This window comes from Notolepis coatsorum, assembly GCF_963971535.1.
Source record: "Notolepis coatsorum genome assembly, chromosome: 8".
Lineage (NCBI taxonomy): Eukaryota > Metazoa > Chordata > Actinopteri > Aulopiformes > Paralepididae > Notolepis > Notolepis coatsorum.
This window is the reverse complement of record NC_140172.1, coordinates 75406291-75419174: the sequence shown is the minus strand read 5'-3', so window position 1 is coordinate 75419174 and position 12884 is coordinate 75406291. Positions and strand designations below refer to the sequence as shown.

At 40.0% G+C, this 12884-nt stretch overlaps 1 protein-coding gene across 1 annotated transcript in view; it reads right to left on the bottom strand.

Annotated features, from left to right (window-relative positions):
- Positions 1-674: 674 nt before the first annotated feature.
- Positions 675-12884, bottom strand: part of LOC311233490 (A disintegrin and metalloproteinase with thrombospondin motifs 2-like) — a 414816-nt gene continuing 402606 nt past the window's right edge. Inside the window, exon 25 of the mRNA XM_084320457.1 lies at positions 675-5399. Within this exon, the coding sequence (XP_084176583.1) occupies positions 4580-5399 (820 nt within the window). The 3' untranslated portion in view covers positions 675-4579. The remainder of the gene's footprint in view (positions 5400-12884) is intronic.

The following is a 12884-nucleotide window of genomic DNA, read 5'->3' as shown; positions in this document are numbered from 1 at the left end:
GCTCAGAGCGGGACGCGATGCTATACGATATATAACCAGCAGTGTAAACCAGGTGCCAGACCAAACCAACACTGTGACGTCAGCAACAAAATGGCGGCGCACATGTTCATAAATGCTACATAAATGGACATAACAAATCGTTTTTTCTTAGAAACACCTTATTTTTATAACGTGATTTTTTCGGTGGTTTATCTAAATACTAATTTGATGCTATGACTATGTTTATATCGCTATGCTTCATCTCCCCTTTAAAATGTGTAATTATTATTTATTTAAAATAAAATGTATTATATTTTTTGCGGTCGAAATCTACTATTATAGAGAAATCCAAAACCACGTTCAACTTTTCCGCCCTAGCAAAACTATTGAAATTATTCCCTTCTAGGTCCTCTTCATAATGAAATACCAGTAGGGATGTATTTAGAGTCATCTGTATGTGTATTTAGAGTAATCTGTATGTGTAGTAATCTATGTGTATTTAGAGTAATCGGTTTGTGTAATCTGTACATGTATTTAGAGTAATCTGTGTAGTAATCTGTATGTGTATTTAGAGTAATCTCTATGTGTAGTAATCTGTATGTGTATTTAGATAAATCTGTTTGTGTAGTAATCTGTACACATGTGTATTTAAAGTAATCCGCACGTGGAGGACACATATCAACTGCTGTAGTTTATTTACATGAAGAGACATGTTGTAATACAGGACAGAGAGCTGTACATGATGCATGTGTCTTTAAATACCTGTAGCTGTGTGTGTTTCCCATGGACCCATGCGTATGACATATCTATGTAGCTGTGTGTGTGTTTCCCATGTGTATGATATATTCATGTAGCCAAGTGTGTTTTTCTGATGTATAGGATATATTTATGCAGCTGTGTATGTGAGTGTGTGTTTCTGATGTCTATGCTATATTAATGCAGCTGTGTGTGTGAGTGTGTGTTTCTGATGTCTATGCTATATTAATGCAGCTGTGTGTGTGAGTGTGTTTCTGATGTGTATGATATGATATATTTATGCAGCTGTGTGTGTTTCTGATGTCTGATATATTTATGCAGCTGTGTGTGTGTTTCTGATGTGAATGGTATATTTATGTAGCTGTGTGTGTGTTTCTTATGTGTATGATGTATTTATGTAGTTGTGTGTGAGTGTGTGTGTTTCTGATGTGAATGGTATATTTATGTAGCTGTGTGTGTGTTTCTTATGTGTATGATATATTTATGTAGCTGTGTGTGTGTTTCTGATGTGTATTATATATTTATGTAGCTGTGTGTTTCTGATGTGTATTATATATTTATGTAGCTGTGTGTCTGTGTGTTTCTGATGTGTATTATATATTTATGTAGCTGTGTGTGTTTCTGATATGTATTATATATGTAGCTGTGTGTGTTTCTGATGTGTATTATATATTTATGTAGCTGTGTGTTTCTGATGTGTATTATATATTCATGTAGCTGTGTGTGTTTCTGATGTGTATTATATATTTATGTAGCTGTGTGTGTCTCTGATGTGTATTATATATTTATGTAGCTGTGTGTGTTTCTGATGTGTATGATACATGTATGCATGTGTGTGAAGTGTGTGTGTGTTTCTGATGTGTATGATAAATGTATGCATGTGTGTGTGTGTGTGAGATATACATATATAATTATGCAGCTGTGTGTGTGTGAGAGATACATATATAATTAGGCAGCTCTGTGTGTGTGTGTGTGTTTCTGATGTGTATGATATGATATATTTATGCAGCTGTGTGTGTTTCTGATGTCTGATATATTTATGCAGCTGTGTGTGTGTTTCTGATGTGAATGGTATATTTATGTAGCTGTGTGTGTGTTTCTTATGTGTATGATGTATTTATGTAGTTGTGTGTGAGTGTGTGTGTTTCTGATGTGAATGGTATATTTATGTAGCTGTGTGTGTGTTTCTTATGTGTATGATATATTTATGTAGCTGTGTGTGTGTTTCTGATGTGTATTATATATTTATGTAGCTGTGTGTTTCTGATGTGTATTATATATTTATGTAGCTGTGTGTCTGTGTGTTTCTGATGTGTATTATATATTTATGTAGCTGTGTGTGTTTCTGATATGTATTATATATGTAGCTGTGTGTGTTTCTGATGTGTATTATATATTTATGTAGCTGTGTGTTTCTGATGTGTATTATATATTCATGTAGCTGTGTGTGTTTCTGATGTGTATTATATATTTATGTAGCTGTGTGTGTCTCTGATGTGTATTATATATTTATGTAGCTGTGTGTGTTTCTGATGTGTATGATACATGTATGCATGTGTGTGAAGTGTGTGTGTGTTTCTGATGTGTATGATAAATGTATGCATGTGTGTGTGTGTGTGAGATATACATATATAATTATGCAGCTGTGTGTGTGTGAGAGATACATATATAATTAGGCAGCTCTGTGTGTGTGTGTGTGTGTGTGAGAGAGCGATACATATATACTGTAAGTATGCAGCTGTGTGTGTGTGAGAGAGAGAGAGAGATACATATATAATTATCCAGCTGTGTGTGTGTGAGAGATACATATATAATTATCCAGCTTTGTGTATGTGAGAGAGAGAGAGAGAGAGAGAGATACATATATAATAGGGGTGTAACGATACACATATCCATACCGAACCGTTTCAGTACTGGACCTTCGGTTCAGTACGGCTGTGTACCGAACGAATGCAACGATACGTTAACCACTAACGGAACGAACGTGCAGAACCTTTTTTTGTGTGCATAATTTAATTAAAAACTCCCAAGTTCACCCCTTCCCAAAATATATAATTGGTGCAAAGTGCTGGGTGTTCGTTCAGCCCACGCACAACACTGAGAGATGGTCTGTAATTTAGCATAGGCTCATATAGTGTGGCGAACACACACACACACACACACACCCTCTCTCAGTGCGTGAGATGGAAGGGGCTGTCTCTCGGAGATCAAATGAATGATATGAAACGGTACCTGCATAACTATTTTTTCTCTATTCCATAACGTGTTACCCAGAGGGATGATTTACAATAAAGTTCTAAAACAGAAAGGTAGGCTACTTACATTCTTGACGCTAGAACTCCAGCTGTAGTTTACATAGCTTGCATAAAACTGTCTCGAGGCTCCAAAAGTTAATCAAAATCCGAAGTATTTCCAACCGGGGCTTGAGCTGCTCAGAGTGCAAACCATTGTCTGGTTGTTATTGTTGTTGTTCATTATTACTCACACGTTGTTCAGCTCAATGATGTCGCACGTCTCCTATCCGGCATGCAGCGCATTCAAGCCGACGCCCAGGCTGTTTTTTTCACAATCAAATATAATTATTATATATTTTTTTTAACAAGTCGATTATTAATTTGAATATAGAATATTCATTGACAGCCCTACTTAACACTTTGGATGCCAGCCACGACAATTGTCGTCTTATCAGACCCCCCATTGAGTGCCGACGACGACAAATGTCGTTTGTTTGCCGTATTTCTTTTTATTGGCGATTTGAATTAATATTTCATCAATCGAGCCTCGGGTTAGTGCTGCAGAGTCTCTCTGAGCTCCATTGGGAAGATACCGCCCCCTATCGTCTCTCCCTGTGTAACTGCACCCCATCAGCTCAGATTGATGCAGGGGGAGTGGTTAGTTTGCTCATTTTATTTTTCCGTCAAGGCATCTGAAGAGACCAAGTGATCGCCGGCCCTCAGAACAGCGACGATTATGTATTTACAGTACCAACACTGTAATCAATAAGCGTGATCGATATTTGGAATGGCGATCAGGAATTGGAATAATCTTTTTGGGTAACATCTGATCTCAGGTAAGGAATCTATTTTACCAGTCTTAGGATAATCAGACCTGTTTTCACGGAGATATAAGCGTTTGCCCTATGCTGTGTGTGGCTGTGATCGCTGATGAGGAAATGAGAGAATCGATATTTCAGCCCGCCTCTATAGCGTGCATAAGTACACATATACTATCGATAATCTAGCGTTTATTTGAAACCTATTCATAAATAGGCCGAAAAATGACAACGTTTTTGTGTATTCTAGAATATTCCAGTAAATGCCTTTTATCACGGAATCTTTATATTTTCCTTGAAAACGAGGGCTTTTCAAAATGCTATAAAACAAAAATGAACGATAAAAAAACAATCCGTTTCGACAATGTTGACTGCAAACAAGTCATTGATAAACGACAGGCAGATTAGACACAGCCATAATTTAAAACATAGATTATGCGTTTTTTTACGCTATCATTGAAGTGGATGCTGGCACTCAACAGGGTTTTCAATGTTAACTAGCCGGCACTGAAACTTTTAACAGTAACTGCCCACTACATCACCCCTAAGTGGAACATGGAAAGCCAAACTTTCCCCCACTGTACCGAAAGCCCGTACCAAACCGTGACTTCAAAACCGAGGTACGTACCGAACCGCGGATTTTGTGTACCGTTACACCGCTAATATAAAAGTATCCAGCTGTGTGTGTGTGTGTGTGTGAGAGAGAGAGAGAGAGAGAGAGAGAGAGAGAGAGAGAGAGAGAGAGAGAGAGAGAGAGAGAGAGAGAGAGAGAGAGAGAGATACAGTATATAATTATGCTGGTGTATGTGGGGTGTCTGCTCCTCTCCGTCGTGGCCGCAGGTCTTTGGTCCTACGTTGTCTCAGGATCAGGTCCGTCTTGCGCTTTGCGTTCAGCAGCTCTTGGATGCGCTTGTTTTGCGTTCGCTCGCGCAGCGGGGATGTCCGGGGCACAAAGAGGTTCTGGTGGTTCCTGAACTCGCTGTCCACTCCAACAATCTGATACAGAACGTTGTCCTCCACGTTGTTCTCTGTTCTGTTGGGCAGGGAGGGGGAGGAAGAGGAGGACGAGGTCGTGGTTAGTGGTGGGACGGAGGTGGTAGGCGTGTCCCGGCTTGTGTACGGAGCCGGTGAAGCTGTCGGTATTTCAACATCAGCCCACGCGGTCACTGGGAGGGTGGTGCGCTCTAGGACGGCTGTAGTCCTGACTGTGGTTACCATGGAAACTGCAGTGGTGGACTTTGTGGTCTTTATATTTCGATTCCTGAACAGGTGTGGTGGAGCGGTTTTCCTTGGACGTCTAGTAGTTCTACTTTTAGTGGTAGAAGTAGCAGTAGTAGTACTTGTAGTAGTACTTGTAGTAGCAGCAGTAGTAGTTCTGGTGGTGGTGGTGGTAGTCGTGGGGATAACAGTTGTTCTAGGAATCGACGTCTCTTCACTGATCTCACTGTACTCTTTATAATCATCGTAGTCCACGTAAACAAAATCAGTGGTTTTGCTCCTGGTGGTGACAGGTGGGGTTGCAGGGAGCGTGGTGGAGGGAGGAGGGGTCATGGTGCTGTAGTTCCACGTGGTCCTGGAGTCAAGCCTGGCTTCTGTGGTTGGTGTCCAGGACCTAGGAGAGGACAGGAGGGATGACCAAATCAGCCTTGCTCCAGTTCCAGGTCAGTCTCAAGCCCTGAGGCACAAGTCTTATGTCAAGTCCCAAATCATTCATGTTAAGTCCCAAGTCCTTAATGTCAAGTCCCAAATCATTAATGTCAAGTCCCAAGTTCTCAATGTCAAGTCAAGTCCAAAAACATTATTGTCAAGTCCCAAATCATTAACACTTTGATTACCACTGGTGAACATGGTAAAACGTGGTTGAATGCCGGCACCCACTTCAATGATAGCGTTGTGAACGCATAATCTCTGTCTTAAATTATGGCTATGTGTCTAATCTGCCCGTCATTTATCAGTGACTTGTTTGCAGTCAACATTGTTGAGACGGATTGTTTTTTAATCGGTTCATTTCCGTTTTATAGCATTTTGAAAAGCCCTCGTTTTTCAGGAAAATATATAGATTCTGTGATAAACGGCATTTACTGGAATATTCTGGCATACACAAAAACGTTGTAATTTTTCTGCCTATTTATGAATAGTTTTCAAATAAACGCTAGATTATCAATAGTATATGTGTACTTATGCACGCTATAGAAGCGGGCTGAAATATCGATTCTCTCATTTCCTGATCACCGCTCGCACACACAGACACACACACACACACACATAGGGCACACGTTGAGATATCTGTGAAAAAAGCTCTGATTACCCTAAGACTGGTAAAATAGATTCCTTACCTCAGATCAGATGTTATCCAAAAAGATTATTCCAATTCCTGATCGCCATTCCAAATATCGATCGCGTTTATTGATTCAGCGTTGGGTGCTGGAAATACATAATCCACACGTTTTCCGGGTCGGCGATCAACTTGGATCTCTTCAGATGCTTCGCCGGATAAGTAACATGAGGAGGCAGGACCGCCCCCCCCCCCCCCCCCCCCCCCCCCCCACCAGTCTAAACGAATGGGGTGCAGTTACACAGGGAGAGACGATAGGGGGCGGTATTTTCTCAATTGAGCTCAGAGAGAGTCTGCAACACTAGCGTGAGGCTCGATTGATGAAATATGAAATCAAATCGCTAATAAATAAAAAATACGACAAACAAACGTTATATAGCGTTGCCGGCACTCAACTGGCGGCATCAACTAATGACAAAATGCGTCGCTGGCACTCAAAGTGTTAATGTCAAGTCCCAAGTCCTCAATGTCAAATCAAATCCCAAATCATTAATGTCATACTGAAATTTTAGAAGCCATCAGTGCTCAGGATAAAACCTTGTCTAAGTATAAACAAACAGGTGACCTTGCCGACTTCTCTTTTTTGTGATCAAATTTTTATAAAAAAAAAAAATTCTTTCCACATATAATAATATAATAATAATAACTTTATTTGTATAGCACTTTTCATACAGAGGTTGCAGTTCAAAGTGCTTCACAACAGTAAAAAATACAGGCATAAGCGAGCATAAAAAGATAGACAGGTAGAATCACAGTGTTTCACATTAGGATCTAGCATCCCAATAGGCTCTCCGCTTACAGTTTTCAGTATCACAAATAGTAAAAATAGTTTAAAATGATTCAGTTTAAAAATAGTCAAAAAATTATAAAATAGAACGGACATAAAAAATACAGGCATGAGCGAGCATAGCAAGATATGGCAAATCACAGTGTTTCACATTAGGATCTAGCATCCTAATAGGCTCTCTATTCAGTAATACTCCTGTAATTCCCAACATACTTCACAGTACATATTGCTGTAACTTTAGTGATATTAGATCACAGGGACACGAACCCACACTGTAACTTTAGTGATACTAGATCACAGGGACTCGAACCCACACTGTAACTTTAGTGATACTAGATCACAGGGACTCAAACCCACACTGTAACTTTAGTGATACTAGATCACAGGGACTCGAACCCACACTGTAACTTTAGTGATACTAGATCACAGGGACTCGAACCCACACTGTAACTTTAGTGATACTAGATCACAGGGACTCGAACCCACACTGTAACTTTAGTGATACTAGATCACAGGGACTCAAACCCACACTGTAACTTTAGTGATACTAGATCACAGGGACTCGAACCCACACTGTAACTTTAGTGATACTAGATCACAGGGACTCGAACCCACACTGTAACTTTAGTGATACTAGATCACAGGGACTCGAACCCACACTGTAACTTTAGTGATACTAGATCACAGGGACTCGAACCCACACTGTAACTTTAGTGATATTAGATCACACTCGAACCCATACTAAATAGTGGGACCTATTGCATGAACAAATAATCACAGTGTTTCACATTTGGATCTAGCAAATAATAAAAATAGTTTAAAATGATTCAGTTTAAAAATAGTCATCAGTAAGAAGTAAAAAGTGCAATAACCGACACATGAATTTGATAGGCAGTGTATAAGAGTAGGCAGGGTAAGAATAGTGCAGGTAAATACAAGTTGTGTCAGGATATCCCTGATGTTTCCTCTTGCCACTAGGTGGTAGCAGATATCTATCAGTGAAATGCCTGAGCAAAGAGATTTTAAGCTGTCTTTTAAAGATGTCTAGTGAGTTGGCTTCCCTGATGTTTTGGGGTAGTTTGTTCCATAGTTTTGGGGCATAGTTGATAAAGGCTGCATTACCGATCCTCTTTTGACTGCTTCTGGGAGCCTCTAGTAGTCCAGCAGTGTTCTTGCTGGTGTGTAATTTATTAGAGTGTTGGCGATGTAGCTAGGTCCCTGTCCATTTAGAGCTTTGTATGTAAGGAGAAGGACCTTAAAGTCAATTCTAAATGTTACAGGAAGCCAGTGTAAAGCAGCTAAGACTGGACAATGTGCTCTCTCCTTTTGGTTCTAGTTAGCAGTCGGGCTGCAGAGTTTTGGATTAGCTGAAGCCTCTCTGTGGTTTTCTTAGGGAGACCTGTGAAAAGTGCATTACAGTAGTCTAACCGGCTAGATATGAATGCATGAATTAGCTTCTCAGCATCGTTCTGATTAATAAATGGTCGTACTTTTGCTATATTTCTGAGATGGAAGAACGATGTTTTCGTCACTTTGCTAATATGAGAATTGAAGTTCAGTTCTGAATCTATGATAACCCCAAGACTAGTGACCTCAGATTTGATCCAAGGGGTTAGTCCCCCCAGGTTCTTTATTAATGTTTCTTTTTTAGTTTTGGAGCCGATAATTAGAATTTCAGTTTTGTTCTCGTTTAGTTTCAGGAAGTTCTTACTCATCCATTTATTTATTGCCAGTAAGCAGTCTGTAATGGAGCTAATCGCTGTATCATTTGGTTCAGCAGATATGTACAGTTGTGTATCATCCGCATAGCTATGGAAATCTACATTATTATTATTATATAACAAGAGACCACACAATACAGTAATAATAAGACATCACAGGACAGTACTTCAACAATAATAATAACAAAAATAAGACAAGACAATTCAAAGACAATCAAGACAATTCAATTAAATCAAATTCAATTAATCAGTAAAGCAGTATAAATAATATAAAATAAAGAACAGTGAAATATCCCGATTTTTTTTCTTTTTTATTACCACCCGACTCCTGGGGCTCTAGCTCCGTCAATCATTTGGCGGTCTCGGAAATGATTGGACAGGGTTGTAGCCAATGAGTGTGGCTTTCCAATGATACCCCTGCGAATCAGGGATCTAGGTCACAAGCGAAAACCGGAAGAGAAAAAACCACTGAATGAATTGAAGTCAATGAGGAAATGGTTTACTGGAGAGCTTTTCTTTTCTCCACAGTTTACCAAACCGGAAGAGAAAAAACCACTGAATGAATTGAAGTCAATGAGGAAATGGTTTACTGGAGAGCTTTTCTTTTCTCCACAGTTTACCAAAATCGCTCCTAATCACTAATGTCTGAATGGATTTTTATGAAATTTGGACATGTACTACATACGACTTCATGCTATGGACCCAGGGTGTTTTCCAGCTCATACATCTTTATTTGGAAATACTATATTTGGATATTGCAACTACAGTATTACAGAAAAACGTGAGTAACAAGTTTTTATACAACTCAAGTTCAGACCTATGTTACTCTATTTCATTAGCACTAAAAGTGATCTTTATTGAAACTTCAGAATGTTATCTTTCAAAATAGACCAGGCTTATGCATGTGCTATAAGTATAAAGTATAAAGATACGGTTTTCAGAAAAAGTATGAAGTCCTCAAGTTCAAGTAAAAAAATTGCCACTTTTCTGGGCGCCAGTTAAGAGGTTAAGGTAGGGTTAACTAGGCGCCAAAGGTCAGTTAGGCCAGTTACGCTGGCCCAAGCCCGAAGGGCAGCAGAGGATTGCTTTTGATCGTGTGTCTCTGAGGTTCCGGATCTGTCAATCGTTGAGTCCTAACGCGTATTAAAATCGCCTCCCACAATAAAGTCATAGTCATGGAGTTCCAAAATTATCCTAGTGATTGTCTTATAAGAATCTGCATAAAATGTGTTCGGAGCATATATCGAACTGAATGCGATTTCCTGTTAGAGTATTCAACTTTTACCATCGTTATCCTTCCCTCTGTATCAGCCCAAACAGCCAACACCTTAACTCATTGGGCGCCAGCCATTAGCCTTATCCTTGTAATGGCTGCGCTCTTTTGTCGAACATGCAAAAAAGAAATAATTTTCTTCATGTATACGTTTGCGCGTTATCCCGTGGTGAATATTGTATAGTTAGGAGTGATCCGGGCTAATTCCTGGTAACCGTGCTATGGAACGATATGTGAATTTTGCTAAAAGCATTCGTGTTGCTCGCCTGGACACGCTACTATTTCCAAATCAAAGGTATATAATAGGTATTATGTTTCATCATGAATGCATTAAACAGGGGGGTTGTTTTTTGATGCTTTGATCATCAGCAACGGCATACGTTTTGGAGTACGTTACATATGATTGTTGCAATCGATGTGAAATCATTGTTGGATATTCCAATTGTCTGATCGTGATTTCCAGTATTGATGTTGATCGGGTCCCTGACATGAAGTGGCACAAGACATGCCTCAAGTGTGCTGAACGCATTTCGAAGTGTTTTTTTTTGGCTTGGTCTAAATTCTCTGCCCGGACGAAATTAGATGTGACACACAGTGTGAAATAAGGTTTCAAAGGGTGGGCGATACTGCCACCTAGCAGGATGCGTCCGGTATTGCACTCTGGGGATCTCCGAATGATTTCCTATGGTAACACAGAGGTCCGTGACACTGCATAGAATAAAAAAATTTAATAAAAGAAAAAACGATGAAAACCCGAGAAATCTCGGGTTTTGGCGCTCAACCGCTAGTGAGATAACCCCGAAAAATCTCGGGTCTGGCGCCCAATGTGTTAGAATAAATTATTATTGGGGTGCCCGAGTGGCGAACCACGTAACGCGCTGCGTCATGGCGCGGCCAACCCGGGTTCGATTCCCGGACCCAGCGTTCTTTGCCGAATGTCTTCCCCTGCTCTGTCTCCCATGCTTCCCCTCTCTCTCTCTCACTACCGGATTGCCCGGTAGTAAAAAAACAATAAAAATCTACCAAAAACATAATAAAAATTAATAAATTTAAAAAATATTATTTAAAATTAAAATACAATTATTTATTTCCTAATCATTTGAATGGTGTTTTTTATGGCAATAAAAACTATAGACGACAAAACCAAAGTAAAGAAATTACATTTAGATTTAGAGAGGGGAGATGAGGAAGATGAGCTGGTGCTGATGGGGAGTGAAGATGAGCTGGAGGACTGATCATACAGTATATACCCCACACACAAATGCACACTGTGTTTAAAGGGGAACTATCTTATAAATTGCGTTTTCCAGTGTTTAGTGTTTTTGCGCATTCCTCCAGTTAGGGATGGGAATCGAGAACCGGTTCAGGTTGGGAACTGGTTCCTAATTGTCCGATTCCTGGGAATCGCATGCCTCCGTGACTATCGATTCCTCTTATCGATGCCATGTTTTTCCGACAGTTGCGCATTTTAAAACAATAACGTTAGCGCCATGCATGCAGCCATAGCAGACTATTTGATTCCTTGACTAGGAAAACCTAAATGAAAATGAATGCTTTCACTGTATAAATATTCTCCCATTTCATCCATTTTAGATGATCACAATAACAGCTAGTGGTTCTCGCGCACCTCAGGAAAATCCTTTCACGCTAGCACAGCGGGGTAAACTGACTCAGGAAAAGGTGAACGAGTGTCACCGAGCAGTCACAAAATTTGTAAGGGCTCGAAATTGCGACCATTTTGGTGGGGGCTCAACAATAAATAACAATCAGAAATGTCAAGTTGCATGTTGTTATTCTAACCAGCTTAGTTCTGTTGCATTTCCAATTTATTTATTTAAATTATAAATTTAGCAGGAATCGATAAGGGAATTGATAAAGAACTGTATCGATAAGCAGAATTGATAATGGAATCGTATCGATAAAATCTTATCAATTCCCATCCCTACCTCCAGTTCAGATGAGACAAGGTCCTCCCCCACTAAACCAAGCCATTCTGATTTGACTGGTTCGCTGACGTGAATTAGGCACTGATCTGCATATCTCAGCCCCTGGTTGTAGCCACCGCCCACAATCAACAATTCGCTCAACAACGGAGCGAGTGGAAATCAGGGCTCTACAGTGCGACCATATTGCTCGCATATGCCCCTAAAAATATGTGTGTGCGAACCTCAAAACTCAATTACGCGCACGGTGTGCGAGTGCAGATTACAGCCTCAGTCGTACTTTTTATTTCTCCGCTGAGAATCGTTAACACTTTCCGTGCCACTCACGAGATTTCTCTGTTTTTTTATATGTGGTTGAATGCCACTCACGAGATTTCTCTGTTTTTTTATTTTTTTTATTTTTAGCGATTGAAAAATTATTGCATCACCCGAGCCTACCCGAGTATAGCCGAGGGGCGCCGGCGATCACTGTGGAAAAAAGCGCCCCCTGTCGTCTCCCAGATGACATAAGTGATTTTGGAATGGACTCAATGAAAATGAATGGGGGAAAAAATCCGGTACTCCACATTTTCCAGTTCACTGATCCAGCCGGGGTTACCACAGTTCATTCTGGAACCTCAGATCCCCGTTGATCATGGAGATCTACAGTATCGCGTTGGATCCATACACGTATCGATTTTTTCGAATGGTGATCAGGAATTGGAATATACCAGTTGGATACCATCTGATGTCAGGTAAGGACTCTATGTTATCAGTGTTAGGATAATCAGAGTAAGTTTGATGAAGTTATAAGCTGTTTTGTGAAATGTCCTCTTTCGGTTTCACTGTAAAAGTCCGTGAGGAAATCAACGGAGCGATTATCAGTGCGCGGCCGTAATGTGCTTGCGTGCACGTATAATATTGATCATCTAGCGTTTATTTGAAAACGATTAATAAAAAGGCCGACGAATATCAACGTTATGGAATATTCCACTAAAAGACGATTTTCATAGAATGCTCCAGAATGAGCTGTTTTTTATATCAAAACGGGGGCTTTTC